The sequence below is a fragment of the Panthera tigris genome, chromosome X (genome assembly GCF_018350195.1).
Source record: "Panthera tigris isolate Pti1 chromosome X, P.tigris_Pti1_mat1.1, whole genome shotgun sequence".
Classification (NCBI taxonomy): Eukaryota; Metazoa; Chordata; class Mammalia; order Carnivora; family Felidae; genus Panthera; species Panthera tigris.
In genome coordinates, this window is record NC_056677.1 from 52436042 (window position 1) to 52453977 (window position 17936).

A 17936-nucleotide genomic window follows, 5' to 3' on the forward strand; every position below is an offset into this window, starting at 1 on the left:
TTTAAAAACTCTTTCCTGCCAAGAAAATTGTTACTCTTTCCTCTAAGTTTCAACTGATAACTCCTTATATTAACATTTATTCACTTATCACAGTTTGTAAGTATAAATTATGTAATTATTTTATTATTATCTATCTCCACTTCCCACCATCACCACTGTAAGAACATTGAGATCAGGATCCATGTCTTTTTTTTTTTTTTTATATCCCCAGCTCCTGTTTCCTGGCACATAGTCAACACTAAGTGAATGTTTATTAATTATTAGTCAGAAAATTACTTCAAATATTATATACTTCTTGAATTTTTTCCTAATCACTATAACCATCACCCCTATCTCTGACCCCACTGACAGAATTTAACATTTCCTCCTTTGTATGTCAATGGAAATTTTCAAGTAACTTGAAAGATCAGCCATGTATTCTGGTTTCCCTTGGATATACCTAATTTATGCCTAATGTTCTGACATAATTATTAGTAATGTTCTTTTTATTCTCAAAAGTATCCCAGTGATCATATTCTATAGAATTGTTTTTAACACTTCCTAGAGCCATGTATAGCCAATCTTTATTAACTTACGAGTTCTTTGAGGACAGGATAAATTCTGTTTTTTTGTTTTTTTTTTTTCCTAGACCCAGGGCTTATTTCAGTGTCTGGCACTCAATGACTGTTCTTTTGAATGAAAAACATTATTTACATCTTTGCCTCAAGAAGTTTCTGTTGTTCAAGAAAACAAACAAACAAACAAAAAAAAAACACATGACACCACACATGCACAGGTTTAAGGACAATCAATATTTTCTTAAAAATCTTCTTGCTTAAGACTTTGAAAGGTAAATCAAATTTATGTTTGCTAAGTCATTTATTTCTCTTCTGCTTTATGTTATTTGAGTAGAAAATTTTCATAATAAAAACTAGTAATTGCAGTGAGGATTTTTTGTGCTGTGAGATTTTCCTTGAGCTTAAATTTGCTATTGTATATGTACATGAACTTGGTAAATGTGCTCACATCAATGTTAACTTGGACAAAGAAAAATATAAGATAATAGAAAAGGGGGGGGAAATTCTATAGTTCATTAGCTAGGAATAGTCAAACTGATCTATAGGTACCTCTCATTTGCCAATAAAATATACAGTTGGTCTTATAAACAGTTGTCTTTAAGTGACTTTTGAGATTTAAATAAATGCAAGGTGAAAATCTCAATGTCCTATGTGGTGAAAATCTCAATGTCTTATGTGCACTAGAAATTATTTTGAAGAGAATAAGATATAAATCAGATAATAAAGTGGAATTTTAAAGGAAATAGACTTCAAAGTTCAAATAACAGATTAATGGAGAAGTGAAAGTGAAATGGATGTCTATGTATTGGCTAATTCATTAAGGGAAATTTTTGAAGACACAAGAGGTAGTGTAATTATTATAGAAGTCACATGCTGCCTGAATGTCAGTTCTGAGATGGCAATTCTGTGTGCATATAAAATTTCCAAATGTGACTTTCCTAAAGCAAACATGCAGCTATCCATATTATTCTTAGATAGAACTATTAGTGCCTTCTTCCTGTTTGTATAAACAGTACTAAAGTGTAACTAAAGTGTAATCCTAGTACTTTGGTTACATAAGTAGTCTTGTTTTAGATTAGTGAACTGCTGCTATCTGAAGAGCTTGTCAGTGCTCACACATCTACTACCTTGCCTTATTGACAGCCTCCCTTATAACAACAGCAACAACAAAAATCCTTTGATGGTGTCTGTTGCACCCTTTACATATATTGAGAACCTACTGTGTTCTGTTCACTTTTCTAAGCACTTTCCTTACTCATCTTACATAATCTTTACCCTGTGAGGTATCAGTATTCTCATTCTATATATGAGGAAACCAAAGCTCAGACTGAGAAAAAACACCTTGCCTAAGTTAGAACTCAAACTTGTGGGGACAATTGAGGTAGGTGAGAGGAGGAATTCAGAAATAAAATTGTCCTTAATTCTCTTCGGTAACAGATATTATTTTAAAATGTTTTGGTTTATTGTGCAAACTGACTTTTTACAATACAATAAATACAATTACAATAAATTAAATAGGCTGCAGATACAATTCATAAGTGTACACAGACCCTTTAAAAAAATCTGGAATGCATCTACCTACTTATCACCTTTTACCTACTTCAATTTCTTGAAAGCAATTTTAATGGTTTTCTAGTCTCCCTAGTAGATAGAGTCTCTGATCTGTTGCAATGAATGGTGCTAGAGATGTTGCGCTTTTCAGGAATGGAACCGCACTTTAGCAAGAGGGATCTGGTGTGAAACCTGGAAAACTTATCTCTCAGAAAGGAGAAGAGAGAGTCCTTTTAAGGATGTATATATTCCTGCACCTTGTTGAAAGGCCATGTTTTCCTTTCACAAAGTTGTGATAATAAGTTAACTTTAGTGTGATTTATTTTGTGTGTGAATGGGGGGTGATTATAGCACAATTGCTACCATTGAAATTTTTATGCCTAGAATTGTTAAAGCATTAGAGTATATTTTTTTGTTATAAGGTGAGTCCAATCATTTGAAGTACAAAAACAAAATGTCATACAGTGTGTAGTTTCTTAAAAAGAAACCTGTGCATTCTTAAATGCCTTTCCAGAATGTTACTAAACATGATTGTGGTATGTGTGTTTATTTGTAGGGACTGGTAACATCTGAACATACCAAACCAAACAGGCAAAGTCTTTCACCATCACTACCACCACATTTTACTACAAAGGAATATAACTGTATGTGGATTCCAAACAGGCTAAAAGAAAAAGAGCTGATTAGACTTCAGACTGCCCACTGAATGGGGATGACGGCCACAGCTGCAGTGGAGACATCAAAAATGGAGAAGAGTTCCTCCAAGGAAGAGAAACAACAATCTAAGCAGGACAGGATGGAGCAGAGCAATGCTGATTCTGAAGAGTGGATGAACTCTGAGAGTGAACCTGAACAGATGAGCCTTAAGAACAGTAACAATGGCAATAGCTACGGATCTGGGGATGCTCAGTTGAAAAAAAAGGATATTCCTTCCAAGCCACACCGTCAGCTCTATAGATCACCCTGCTTAGATCATCCAAGCTTCTCCCAGAGCAGCATTCTACAGGATAGGAAGCTTGACTTGGAAAAAGAATACCAAGCCAAGATGGATTTTGCTCTAAAGCTGGGCTATGCAGAGGCACAGATTCAATCAGTATTGAACAAGCTGGGCCCAGAATCACTTATTAATGATGTATTGGCAGAGCTCGTCAGGCTTGGGAACAAAGGCGATTCAGAAGGGCAGGCCAGTTTGAGTTTGTTAGTACCTAGGGGTCCCAGCTCTAGAGAGATTGCAAGCCCTGAACTGTCTCTTGAAGATGAAATAGACAACAGTGAAAATTTGAGGCCAGTTGTCATAGATGGAAGTAATGTGGCAATGAGGTAAGCGTATTATATTTTCAATCTTTAAAAACAAAACAAAACAAAACAAAACAAAACAAAACAAAACATCCCTGAGCTCATAAAAATCATCTCCCTTTGCAAAGCACTATGGGAGGCTCTTGGCTGTTGTCTACAGCTTATGCTCCTGTAGGTGGAGAGAGGCTAAAATGATCTTGCCTTGGCCTTTTCTCTCTCCCTTGGAATTGTTGCCATTTGTGTTCAGGTACTCTGAAAGAAGCTGAGACATCAGTGATGCTTCAGTAGAGACATCATTCAGCCTTTGTTCCTCCTGGGGTACCTTCTCCCACCTCTGTATGCCTAGACCAATCATCCTGAGAATGCTGTTTTTATAATTTCACTTGGGAGCTTACAGCGACTCCCAATTGCGATTCTACCAAATTTGGATCCCTTTGCCTGGCTTTTTGATATGACATTTCTCTCCTCCCATTTGGTTGTAGCTCTCACACCTACTGTATTTACATCAGTCTTTTGAATAGTCTCCATGTAAATTATGATGACTTCTACACCGCTGCTTGTGTTCATGTCATTCCCAAACCTAGGAATAACCTCGTCCTTATCTTCATACCTATCAAGATGCACTGCCTTCACTGACACCATCATGGCTTTTTTAATCCCAATGATTATCTCTGAGCTATAATAACTATGATAGGTTGAGTAATATCCCCCTAAAGATGTCCACATCCTAATCCCTGGAATCTGGGAATAGGTTATTTTACATGGTAAAAGGAACTTTGCAGGTATGATTAAGTTAAGAATTTGAGATAGGTAAGATTATCCTGGGTTATCAAGGTGGACTCACTGTAATTACAAAGGTCATTATAAAAGGAAGGGAGGCAACAGGATAAGAATGAATTGTAGGAGGGATGCCTGGGTGGTTCAGTCAGTTAATCGTCCAACTTTTGCTTAGGTTATCATCTCATGTTTAGTGGGTTCAAGCCCCGCATCAGGCTCTGTCCTGACATCTCAGAGCCTGGAGTCTGCTTTGGATTCTGTATCTCCCTCTCTTTCTGCCCCTCCCTGGCTCACTCTCACTCTCTCTCTCTCTCTCTCTTTCAAAAATAAGCATCAAAAAATTTAAATAAAGAAAATCTTTTTTTAATGGGTAGTAGGAGATGCAATGACATTAACAAGAGGATGGGTGATGTAAGAAAGAGGCCATGAGCCAAGGAATGTGGGAAGCCTCCAGAAACTGAAAACGGCAAGGAAAGAAATTCTCTCCTGAAGAAACAACATACCCTTGTCAACATTTTGATTTTAGAATTCTGACCTCTTGAACTAAACACAAATAAATTGGTGTTATTTTAAGACACTTAATATATGGTAATTTGTTATAGCAGCAATAGGAAAGTAATACATAACCAAGAGTACCTTCATACTTTATTCCATATTTTCTCACATAATTTTTTAATTCATGTCAGAGATCTTTAGGAATTCCTTCTTTTTTCTTTTTCAAAAGCATAAATGAACTATTTAGACTTCATCAAAATAAAAACCTTTTTCTGTTTCTAAAATGAATTGCCATTCAGCTCTGGCTTAAAAATTCCCGATAATCAGGAGCCTGTTTCCTATGAGTCTATCATCCTTGATGAACTCAATGGAGTCTTCGACTGTACACAATCAGAACAAAAGTAAGAAGCCTTAGACTAGAAAGATTTTCATTTGATTATCCAAATCTCTTTGAGGACAGGAGCCTTATTTTATGCTTCCCTTGTTTTCCCCACAGTATGTAGCACACTATTGGATGCTCCTATAGAGATACAAAAGGAGCAGGAATAGGACAAGTCTTATCAATGATACCATTATTGTATGTAAGAGTTACTTAGCAGGCTATCTTGATGTATATTTTAATATATAGTTCTATTTAATCCTCACAGCAACTTTATTTTACAGATAAGAAAACCAGAGCTCAGCAAGGTTAAATGGCTTTCTTGAGGTCATTTGATAAAGCTAGTAAGTAGCAAAGTGAGAATTTGAACTTAAGTCCTCTGGCTTCAAATAAATGAAATGAAACTAAATTTTAAAAATATATGTTTTTTTTTTAAATATGTGTTTAAAAATGTGTTTTTTTTCTTTTTTTCAAGTTTTTATTTAAATTCAAGTTAGTTAGTGTAGTACTAGTTTCAGATGTAGAGTTTAGTGATTCATCACTTACATACAACACCCAGTGTTCATCACTGCAAGTGCCAGGTAGTTTTGCATATGTAATTTAATCCACGCTAAAACGTCTACAAGAACAGACTAATTTGGTTATTTTTTGCACATGAGGAGACTCAGGTTCAGAGAGGTTGAGTAACTGCCTAAGGTTATACAAGTAATGAATGACAATGTTTGCATTAAAACCTGAATCTGACTTCAATGTTTTTTTGACAATAAAATGCAATAATATGTGACTATTAGTGTTATTAAGAATATTTGATATTTCTCCTGGTAGCAGGAAATACACTTACACATTTCTTTTTTCAAACTTTTAATCATGACAGCTTCATCACAAGGTGGGTAAAGCAAGCAAGACATCTCCCCTGTTTTACTGAAGGAAAACTAGAAGCATAGTCACAAGAAAGTTAAATGGCTTGTACACAATACTAAAGTAATCAGAATGATGCAAAAGGCCAGTGAAAAGCAGAGGGTGATTTCTATGTCCAAATGCCAATGGTCACTCTGATCTTCTAATAGGCATAAACTAGAGTAATTTTTGAAGGGCATGGGATCTGCCAAACTCAATATCTTACCAGACTAGACCACCCCAAACACCTTAGATTGGACTGGTTTTCCAAGGTCTACACTTCTTTAAGTAGTTTGTGTTTTGGATGTGGAGATGATAAGAACCCAAGACTTCGTTGAAGACTTTGGCTTCATGGTGATCTAAGACCTTCCTTATCTTTGACTTGAAGGATTACTGATTATAAAAGACACTGTAGTATTGTTCTTGTGCTTTTTAAGGAATACTGACGAGATTAATTGTCAAGTTAATTCTTTTCAGCATATCTAGTCTATGCCAGTAGCAAACTGTAATACTGATAGGAAGATGAGATTTTGTCTTTTGTTGGAGTTGCTTTGCAAAGTTAAAGAAGTCTTACAATTTAAATAAAGAAAAAAGAGAAAAAGCAGCACTCAACCATATTTTTAGGAGTATATAAACATAGTGTATAGTAGACCCAATAATTTTCTAAAATTGTCAGCTGTGCCCTTGTTAGCATCTCTTTCCTTTTCTGACTAGGTTAGTTACTGATGAGTCCCATTTATTCTGCAGTCACATTTCACATAGTCAAAGTTCAGTGCCATAGTCTGCTTATGAATTTGTTAGTGCTATTAATTTAAATTTGGTTTAGTTCCCCATTGCTTAGCTGTAACTTTACCATGAGATTTATACTTCTTAAACTACATATTAACATCTATTGTCCTTCAGCATATTGTATGAGCCTGCATTGAAATCATGATGTTTTGCTTGTCATCTAACATTAACATTTACAGTAGTGGTGTACCTGTGATTCACACACTGGTGAATAGCATATATCAATATGCTAAGATCCTAAAATATATGTTCATTCTGAGAGCTGCCTCCTTTGGGAAGAAAAATCTATTTCAGAGGAATTAAGTAATGTCAAATGCAAATGCCACCATATTCTTTAAGTTTGAGAGAAACCCAAATACTTAAACCCTACAAAAAGAGCAGAAGGAGATGCCAGTGACAAATCTGCTAGGCAGAATTTGGCTTGGAATCTGGATCAAATACGTATCTAAACCAGTTTACAAAACAAAGTGAGATATACTGTCACCAAGACACTTGGTGACTTGCAGATCTATACTGTTAGATTACATTTAGATAGGCTTTTAGGTCTTACTTTTTAAATTGCAAAATAATACTTTGTGGTTTTAGGCTATAACAGGTGATTTTACAAGAATCATTCTATGTTACACTATTTTTTTTCATTTATGCATTTCTCAAATATTTATTGAGCACTAAACTTTGTGTACTGGGCCCTTATGTAGGACATCACTGCCACCTTCATAAATGTTGAAATTGAATTCTGATTCCTACTGGACATTTGGTACACTTCCTGGAATGCTCCAATGGAATATTTTCAATGGCATGCTGTAGAAATTTTACATTTTTTAACATGATAACTCTCAGTATGTTAAAAATTTATATCAGAATACAGATGTATCAAAATATTAATAATATTTGTCTCTGGAAGGTAGTAAAACAATAAAAATGTAAAGAAAAATTTATAGTTTTTTGCATTTTCCACATTTTACATTATAAATATATATTACTCTTAAAATGAGGAAAGATATTTAATTGAATAATTGACATATTAATTGTATTACTTTCATATGTACAACATAATGATTTGATACTTACATTGAGAAGTGATCACCACAATAAGCCTAATTACCATCTGTCATCCTACAAAGTTGTTACAATATTATTCACTATATTCTTTATGCTATACATTATATTCTCATGTCTTATTTATTTTATAACTGGAATATGTAACTGTTAATCCCCTTCACTTCTTTTGTCCATCCCCTACCCGCCCACCCCTCTAGAAACTATCAGTTTGTTCTATCAGCCAGTTTCTATTTTTTTATTTGTTCATTTGTTATGTTTCTTTAGATTTTGCATATAAGTGAGACCATATGGTATTTATCTTTCTCTGTCTTACTTATTTCATTTATCATAATACTTTCTGGTTCATCCATGTTGTCACAAATAGCAAGATTTAACTCTTTTAAGGCTGGGTTATATTCCAGTCTCTCTCTTTCTCTCTCTCTCTCTCTCTCTGTCTCTCTCTGTCTCTATGTGTGTGTGTGTATCACATCTTTATGCATTCCTCTTTTGATGGACACTTAGGTTACTTCCATGTCTTGCTTGTTGTAAATAATGCTGCAATGAACATAGGGGTACACATGTCTTTTTGAATTAGTGTTTTCATTTTCTTTGGGTAAATACCCAGACATAGAATTACTGGATTGTACAGTATTTCTTTTTTTCTCTTTTCTTTTCTTTAAGTTTTTTCTTTCTTTCTTTCTTTCTTTCTTTCTTTCTTTCTTTCTTTCTTTCTTTCTTTCATTTTGAGAGAGAAAGTGACAGCACGGATAGGGGAAGGGCAGAGAGAGAGGAAGAAAGAGAAAATCTCAAGCAGGCTCAATGTTATCAGCCAGGAGCCTGAGGCAGAGCTCCATTTTACCAACCATGAGATGATGAGCTGACCCATAATCCAGAGTCAGACACTAAACTTACTGAGCAAACCAGGCACTTTGGATTTTATGGTATTTCTAATTTTATTTTTTTGAGAAACTGCCCTATTGTTATCTATAGTAGTTGCCCCAATTTACATTTCTACAAATAGTGCACAAGTTTTTTTCTTCTCTACATCTTTATCAACACTTGATATTTCTTGTCATTTAGACACTAGCCACTCTAACTGGTGTGAAGTGATATTTCATTGTGGTTTTTATTTGCATATCCTTGATGACCAGTGATGTAGAGCATTTTTTTTTTTAGGCGTCTGTTGGCCATCTGGATATTGTTCAAAAAATGTCTATTCAGGTCATTTTGTAATCAAATTATTTGTTGTTTTTTTTTGGCATTGAGTTCTACGAGTTTTTTTTTTATATATATTTTGGACATTAACCACTTATTACATATATCATTTGCAAATATCTTCTTCCATTCAGTATGTTACACTTTTATTTTGTTGACAGTTTCCTTCACTGTGGAATAATTGGGTTTTTTTTTCAGTTTGATGCAGTCCCAATTATTTCTTTTTGCGTTATTTCTCTTACTTAATAAGACAGATCTATAAAAGTATAGCTAAAGCCTATCAAGAGATAACTGCCAATGTTTTCCTTCAGAAATTTAATGGATTCAGGTCTTTTATTTACATCATTAATCAATTATTTTATTTTATTTAGTTTTATTTTATATTATTTTATTATTTTACTATTTTTTTTCACTGTTTATTATTTTGTTTTTTTATTTTTTATTTTTTTATTTTTTTTTTATTTAATATATGAAATTTATTGTCAAATTGGTTTCCATACAACACCCAGTGCTTATCCCAAAAGGTGCCCTCGTCAATACCCATCACCCACCCTCCCCTCCCTCCCACCCCCCATCAACCCTCAGTTTGTTCTCAGTTTTTAACAGTCTCTTATGCTTTGGCTCTCTCCCACTCTAACCTCTTTTTTTTTTTCCTTCCCCTCCCCCATGGGTTTCTGTTAAGTTTCTCAGGATCCACATAAGAGTGAAAACATATGGTATCTGTCTTTCTCTGTATGGCTTATTTCACTTAGCATCACACTCTCCAGTTCCATCCACGTTGCTACAAAAGGCCATATTTCATTTTTTCTCATTGCCACGTAGTACTCCATTGTGTATATAAACCACAATGTCTTTATTCATTCATCAGTGGATGGACATTTAGGCTCTTTCCATAATGTGGCTATTGTTGAGAGTGCTGCTATAAACATTGGGGTACAAGTGCCCCTATGCATCAGCACTCCTGTATCCCTTGGATAAAATCCTAGCAGTGCTATTGCTGGGTCATAGGGTAGGTCTATTTTTAATTTTCTGAGGAACCTCCACACTGCTTTCCAGAGCGGCTGCACCAATTTGCATTCCCACCAACAGTGCAAGAAGGTTCCCGTTTCTCCACATCCTCTCCAGCATCTATAGTCTCCTGATTTGTTCATTTTGGCCACTCTGACTGGCATGAGGTGATATCTGAGTGTGGTTTTGATTTGTATTTCCCTGATGAGGAGCGACGTTGAACATCTTTTCATGGGCCTGTTGGCCATCCGGATGTCTTCTTTAGAGAAGTGTCTATTCATGTTTTCTGCCCATTTCTTCACTGGGTTATTTGTTTTTCAGGTGTGGAGTTTGGTGAGCGCTTTATAGATTTTGGATACTAGCCCTTTGTCCGATATGTCATTTGCAAATATCTTTTCCCATTCCGTTGGTTGCCTTTTCGTTTTGTTGGTTGTTTCCTTTCTGTGCAGAAGCTTTTTATCTTCATAAGGTCCCAGTAATTCACTTTTGCTTTTAATTCCCTTGCCTTTGGGGATGTGTCGAGTAAGACATTGCTACGGCTGAGGTCAGAGAGGTCTTTTCCTGCTTTCTCCTCTAAGGTTTTGATGGTTTCCTGTCTCACATTCAGGTCCTTTATCCATTTTGAGTTTATGTTTGTGAATGGTGTGAGAAAGTGGTCTAGTTTCAACCTTCTGCATGTTGCTGTCCAGTTCTCCCAGCACCATTTGTTAAAGGGACTGTCTTTTTTCCATTGGATGTTCTTTCCTGCTTTGTCAAAGATGAGTTGGCCATCCTTTTGTGGGTCTAGTTCTGGGGTTTCTATTCTATTCCATTGGTCTGTGTGTCTGTTGTTGTGCCAATCCCATGCTGTCTTGATGATGACAGCTTTGTAGTAGAGGCTAAAGTCTGGGATTGTGATGCCTCCTGCTTTGGTCTTCTTCTTCAAAATTACTGTGGCTATTCGGGGCCTTTTGTGGTTCCATATGAATTTTAGGATGGCTTGTTCTAGTTTCAAGAAGAATGCTGGTGCAATTTTGATTGGGATTGCATTGAATGTGTAGATAGCTTTGGGTAGTATTGACATTTTGACAATATTTATTCTTCCAATCCATGAGCAGGGAATGTCTTTCCATTTCTTTATATCTTCTTCAATTACCTTCATAAGCTTTCTATAGTTTTCAGCATACAGATCTTTTACATCTTTGGTTCGATTTATTCCTAGATATTTTATGCTTCTTGGTGCAATTGTGAATGGGATCAGTTTCTTTATTTGTCTTTCTGTTGCTTCATTGTTAGTGTCTAAGAATGCAACGGATTTCTGTACATTGATTTTGTATCCTGCAACTTTGCTGAATTCATGTATGAGTTCTAGCAGACTTTTGGTGGAGTCTATCGGATTTTCCATGTATAATATCATGTCATCTGCAAAAAGCGACAGCTTGACTTCATCTTTGCCAATTTGGATGCCTTTGATTTCCTTTTGTTGTCTGATGGCTGATGCTAGAACTTCCAGCACTATGTTAAACAACAGCGGTGAGAGTGGGCATCCCGGTCATGTTCCTGATCTCAGGGAAAAAGCTCTCAGTTTTTCCCCGTTGAGGATGTTGTTAATTGTGGGCTTTTCATAAATGGCTTTTATGATCTTTAAGTATGTTCCTTCTATCCCGACTTTCTCAAGGGTTTTTATTAAGAAAGAGTGCTGGATTTTGTCAAAGGCCTTTTCTGCATCGATTGACAGGATCATATGGTTCTTCTCTTTTTTTTTTTTTTTTTTGGTTAATGTGATGTATCACGTTGATTGATTTGCCAATGTTGAACCAGCCCTGCATCCCAGGAATGAATCCCACTTGATCATGGTGAATAATTCTTTTTATATGCCGTTCAATTTGATTTGCTAGTATCTTATTGAGAATTTTTGCATCCATATTCATCAGGGATATTGGCCTGTAGTTCTCTTTTTTAATGGGTCTCTGTCTGGTTTAGGAATCAAAGTAATTCTGGCTTCATAGAAGGAGTCTGGAAGTTTTCCTTCCCTTTCTATTTATTGGAATAGCTTAAGAAGGATAGGTATTATCTCTACTTTAAACGTCTGGTAGAACTCCCCTGGGAAGCCATCTGGTCCTGGACTCTTATTTGTTGGGAGATTTTTGATAACCGATTCAATTTCTTCGCTGGTTATGGGTCTGTTCAAGCTTTCTATTTCCTCCTGATTGAGTTTTGGAAGCGTGTGGGTGTTTAGGAATTTGTCCATTTCTTCCAAGTTGTCCAATTTGTTGGCATATAATTTTTCATAGTATTCCCTGATAATTGTTTGTATCTCTGAGGGATTGGTTGTAATCATTCCATTTTCATTCATGATTTTATCTATTTGGGCCATCTCCCTATTCTTTTTGAGAAGCCTGGCTAGAGGCTTGTCAATTTTGTTTATTTTTTCAAAAAACCAACTCTTGGTTTCGTTGATCTGCTCTACCATTTTTTTAGATTCTATATTGTTTATTTCTGCTCTGATCTTTATTATTTCTCTTCTTCTGCTGGGTTTAGGGTGTCTTTGCTGTTCTGCTTCTATTTCCTTTAGGTGTGCTGTTAGATTTTGTATTTGGGATTTTTCTTGTTTCTTGAGATAGGCCTGGATTGCCATGTATTTTCCTCTCGGGACTGCCTTCGCTGCGTCCCAAAGCATTTGGATTGCTGTATTTTCATTTTCGTTTGTTTCCATATATTTTTTAATTTCTTCTCTAATTGCCTGGTTGACCCACTCATTCGTTAGTAGGGTGTTCTTTAAGCTCCATGCTTTTGGAGGTTTTCCAGACTTTTTCCTGTGGTTGATTTCAAGCTTCATAGCATTGTGGTCTGAAAGCATGCATGGTATAATTTCAATTCTTGTAAACTTATGAAGGGCTGTTTTGTGACCCAGTATATGATCTATCTTGGAGAATGTTCCATGTGCACTTGAGAAGAAAGTATATTCTGTTGCTTTGGGATGCAGAGCTCTAAATATATCTGTCAAGTCCATCTGACCCAATGTACCATTCAGGGCCCTTGTTTCTTTATTGGCCGTGTGTCTAGATGATCTATCCATTTCTGTAAGTGGGGTGTTAAAGTCCCCTGCAATGACCACATTCTTATCAATAAGGTTGCTTATGTTTATGAGTAATTGTTTTATATATCTGGGGGCTCGGGTATTTGGCACATAGACATTTATAATTGTTAGCTCTTCCTGATGGATAGGACCTGTAATTATTATATAATGCCCTTCTTCTTCTCTTGTTACAGCCTTTAGTTTAAAGTCTAGTTTGTCTGATAAAAGTATGGCTACTCCAGCTTTCTTTTGGCTTCCAGGAGCATGATAAATAGTTCTCCATCCCCTCACTCTCAATCTAAAGGTGTCCTCAGATCTAAAATGAGTCTCTTGTAGACAGCAAATAGATGGGTCTTGTTTTTTTATCCATTCTGATACCCTATGTCTTTTGGTTGGCGCATTTAGTACATTTACATTCAGTGTTATTATAGAAAGATGCGGGTTTAGAGTCATTTTGATGTCTGTATGTTTTGTGCTTGTAGTGATGTCTCTGGTACTTTGTCTCACAGGATCCCCCTTAGGATCTCTTGTAGGGCTGGTTTAGTAGTGACAAATTCCTTCAGTTTTTGTTTGTTTGGGAAGACCTTTATCTTTCCTTCTATTGTAAATGACAGAGTTGCTGGTTAAAGGATTCTCGGCTGCATATTTTTTTCTGTTCAACACTTTGAAGATGTTGTGCCAATCCTTTCTGGCCTGCCAAGTTTCAAAAGAGAGATCAGTCAGGAGTCTTATAGGTCTCCCTTTATATGTGAGGGCACGTTTATCCCTTGCTGCTTTCAGAATTTTCTCTTTATCCTTGTATTTTGCCAGTTTCACTATGATATGTCGTGCAGAAGATCGATTCAAGTTACGTCTGAAGGGAGTTCTCTGTGCCTCTTGGATTTCAGTGCCTTTTTCCTTCCCCAGTTCAGGGAAGTTCTCAGCTATTATGTCTTCAAGTACCCCTCCAGCACCATTCCCTCTCTCTTCCTCCTCTGGGATACCAAGTATGCGTATATTATTTCTTTTTAGTGTATCACTTAGTTCTCTAATTTTCCCCTCATACTCCTGGGTTTTTTTATCTCTCTTTCTCTCAGCTTCCTCTTTTTCCATAACTTTATCTTCTAGTTCACCTATTCTGTCTTCTGCCTCTTCAATCTGAGCTGTCGTCGTTTCCATTTTGTTTTGCATTTCATTTAAAGCGCTTTTCAGCTCCTCGTGACTGTTCCTTAGTCCCTTGATCTCTGTAGCAAGAGATTCTCTGCTGTCCTCTATACTGTTTTCAAGCCCAGCGATTAATTTTATGACTATTATTCTAAATTCACTTTCTGTATATTATTTAAATCCTTTTTGATCAGTTCATTAGCTGTTGTTATTTCCTGGAGATTCTTCTGAGGGGAATTCTTCCGTTTGGTCATTTTGGATAGTCCCTGGAGTGGGGAGGACCTGCAGGGCACTTCCCCTGTGCTGTGGTGTATAACTGGAGTTGGTGGGCGGGGCCACAGTCCGACCTGATGTCTGCCCCCAGCCCACCGCTGTAGCCACAGTCAGACTGGTGTGTGCCTTCTCTTCCCCTCTCCTAGGGGTGGGATTCACTGTGGGGTGGCGTGGCCCGTCTGGGCTACTTGCATACTGCCAGGCTTGTGGTGCTGGGGATCTGGCGTATTAGCTGGGGTGGGTAGGCAAGGTGCACGGGGGCAGGAGGGGCAGGCTTAGCTCGCTTCTCCTTAGGTGATCCACTTCAGGAGGGGCCCTGTGGAGTGGGAGGGAGTCTGATCCGCTGCCAGAGGTTAGGCTCAGCAGAAGCACAGAGTTGGGTGTTAGCGCAGAGCTAGCAAGTTCCCTGGCAGGAACTGGTTCCCTTTAGGATTTTGGTTGGGGGATGGGTGGGGGAGATGGCGCTGGTGAGCGCCTTTGTTCCCCACCAAACTGAGCTCTGTCGTCCGGGGATTCAGCAGCTCTCCCTCCCTTTTTCCTCCAGCCTTCCCGCTTTCTGAGCAGAGCTGTTAACTTATGACCTCCTAGAGGCTAAGTCGTGCTTGCTGTCGGAACACAGTCCCTCAGGCCCCTCCACTTTTGCCAGCCAGACTCGGGGGCTCTGCTTGGCCGGCGAGCCACCCCTCCGCCCTGGCTCCCTCCCGCCAGTCTGTGGAACGTGCACTGCCTCGCCACCCTTCCTACCCTCTTCCGTGGGCCTCTCATCTGCGCTTGGCTCCAGAGACTCTGTTCTGCTAATCCTCTGGCGGTTTTCTGGGTTATTTAGGCAGGTGTAGGTGGAATCTAAGTGATCAGCAGGATGCGCGTTGAGCCCAGCGTCCTCCTATGCCACCATCTTCCCTCTCTCCTCTTTTTTATTTTTTTTAATTCCCGTATAGTTAACATACAGTGTTATATTAATTTCAAGTGTACAATATAGTGCTTCAACAATTGCATGCATCACCTATTGCTCATCAGGACAAGTGCATCTGATAATCCCCATCACCTATTTCACCGCCCCCCCACCTTCCCTCTGGTAACCATCTGTTCTCTATAGTTAAGAGTTTGTTTCTTGGTTTGTATAACTTTCTTTTTATTCCATTGTTCTTTTTTTTTGTTTCTTAACTTTCACATTTAAGTGAAATCATGGTATTTGTCTTTCTCTGACTTATTTCACTTAGCATTAAACTCTTTAGGACTGGGGAAGATGGCGGCATAGGAGGACACTGGGCTCACCGCGTCTTGCTGATCACTTAGATTCCACCCACATCTGCCTAAATACCCCAGAAGGCTAGCAGGACGGACTCTCCAGAGCCAAGCCTAGACAAGAGGCTCACAGAAGAGCGTAGGAAGGGCATAGAGGTGGTGCATGCTACACGGACTGGCGGCAGGGAGCTGGGGCAGTGCAGGGGTAGCCCACCCGGCAAGGCAGAGCCCCTGAGTCTGGCTTACAAAATCAGAGGGGCCGGACTGCGCGAGTTCTGACAGCCAGAGGGACTTAACATCTGGAATATTATAAGTCAATAGCTCTGCTCAAAAAGCGGGAGGGCTAGAGGACAACAGGAAGGAGAGTTGTTGAGCCCAGGAAGACAGAGCTCACCTTGGCGGGGAACAAAGGCACTGGGAAACACCATCTCCCTCGCCCATCCCCCAGCTAAAATCCCAAAGGGAACCAGTTCCCGTCACAGAAATTGCTTGCACCTCACAAACACCCAATGCTCTGCTTCTGTGGACCCATCCATCTGATGGGTCTGCCTCCCTCCCAGTGCCACAGGGTGCCTCCAGAAGCTGACCACCAAAGCCAAAGTGATCTAACCCTACCCATTCAGTCCCTGTGCACCTTGCAGATCCACCCCGGCCAATACGCCAGATTCCATCCAAGCAGAACCACAAGCTTGGCAGTGTGCAAGTAGCCCAGACAGGGACCACACCACTCCACAGTGAGTCCTGCCCCTGGGAGAGGGGAAGATAAGGTACACATCAGTCTGTGGCCCCAGCAGTGGGCTGGGGACAGATATCAGGTCTGACTGCGGCCCCGCCCACCAATGCAAGTTACTCCAGACAGCACAGAGGAAGAGTCCTACAGTTCAGCACCACTCCAGGGACTATCCAAAATGACAAAATGGAAGAATTCTCCTCAAAAGAAACTCCAGAAAGTAGCGAGAGCTAATGAACTGATCAAAAACGATTTAAGCAATGTAACAGAAAATTAATTTAAAATAATAGCCATAAAATTAATCACTGGGCTTGAAACAAGTATAGAGGACAGCCAAGAGTCTATTGCTACAGAGATCAAGGGACTAAGAAACAGTCAGGAGGAGCTAAAAAATGTTATAAATGAGCTGCAAAATCAAAAGGAGGCGACCACAGCTCGGATTCAAGAGGCAGAGGAGAGAATAGGTGAATTAGAAGATAAAATTATGGAAAAAGAGGAAGCTGAGAAAAAGAGAGATAAAAAATTCCAGGAGTAAGAGTAGAGAATTAGAGAACTAAGTGATGCGATAAAACGTAATAATATATGCATAATTGGGATTCCAGAGGAGGAAGAGAGAGAGAAAGGGTCTGAAGGTGTACTTGAAGAAATCATAGCTGAGAACTTCCCAGATCTGGAGAAGGAAAAAGGCATTGAAATGAAAGAGGCACGAGAACTCCCTTCAGACGTAACTTGAATCGATCTGCACGACATATCATAGTGAAAGTGGCAAAATACAAGGATAAAGAGAAAATTCTGAAAGCAGCCAGGGCTAAACATGCTCTAACATATAAAGGTAAACCGATAAGACTAGTGACGGATCTATCTACTGAAACATGGCAGGCCAGAAAGGAATGGCAGGAAATCTTCAATGTGATGAACAGAATAAATATGCAGCCGAGAATCCTTTATCCAGCAAATCTGTCATTTAGAATAGAAGGAGAGATAAAGGTCTTCCCAAAAAACACAAACTGAAGGAATTGATCACCACGAAATCAGCCCTACAAGAGATCCTAAGGGGGATCTTGTGAGACAAAGTACAAGAGACATCAGTACAAGCATGAAACCTACAGATATCACAAGGACTCTAAACCCATGTCTTTCTATAATAACACTGAACGTAAATGGACTAAATGCTCCAACCAAAAGACATAGGGTATCAGAATGGATAAAAAAACAAGACCATCTGTTTTCTGTCTACATGAGACTCATTTTAGACCTGAGGACACCTTCAGATTGAGAGTGAGGGGATGGAGAACTATCTATCATGCCACTGGAAGCCAAAAGAAAGCTGGAGTAGCTATACTTACAACAGACAAACTGGACTTTAAATTAAAGGCTGTAACAAGAGATGAAGAACAGCATTATGTAATAATTACAGGGTCTATCGACTGGGAAGAACTAACAATTATAAATGTCTATGTGCCAAATACGGGAGCCCACAAA

General features: G+C 38.4%; 1 protein-coding gene across 1 annotated transcript in view; it reads left to right on the plus strand.

Annotated features, from left to right (window-relative positions):
• The first annotated feature begins 2820 nt into the window (after window positions 1-2820).
• The window catches only part of ZC3H12B (zinc finger CCCH-type containing 12B), a 70721-nt gene continuing 55605 nt past the window's right edge, over window positions 2821-17936 (plus strand). Inside the window, exon 1 of the mRNA XM_042975105.1 lies at window positions 2821-3428. Coding sequence (XP_042831039.1) covers window positions 2821-3428 — 608 coding nt within the window. The remainder of the gene's footprint in view (window positions 3429-17936) is intronic.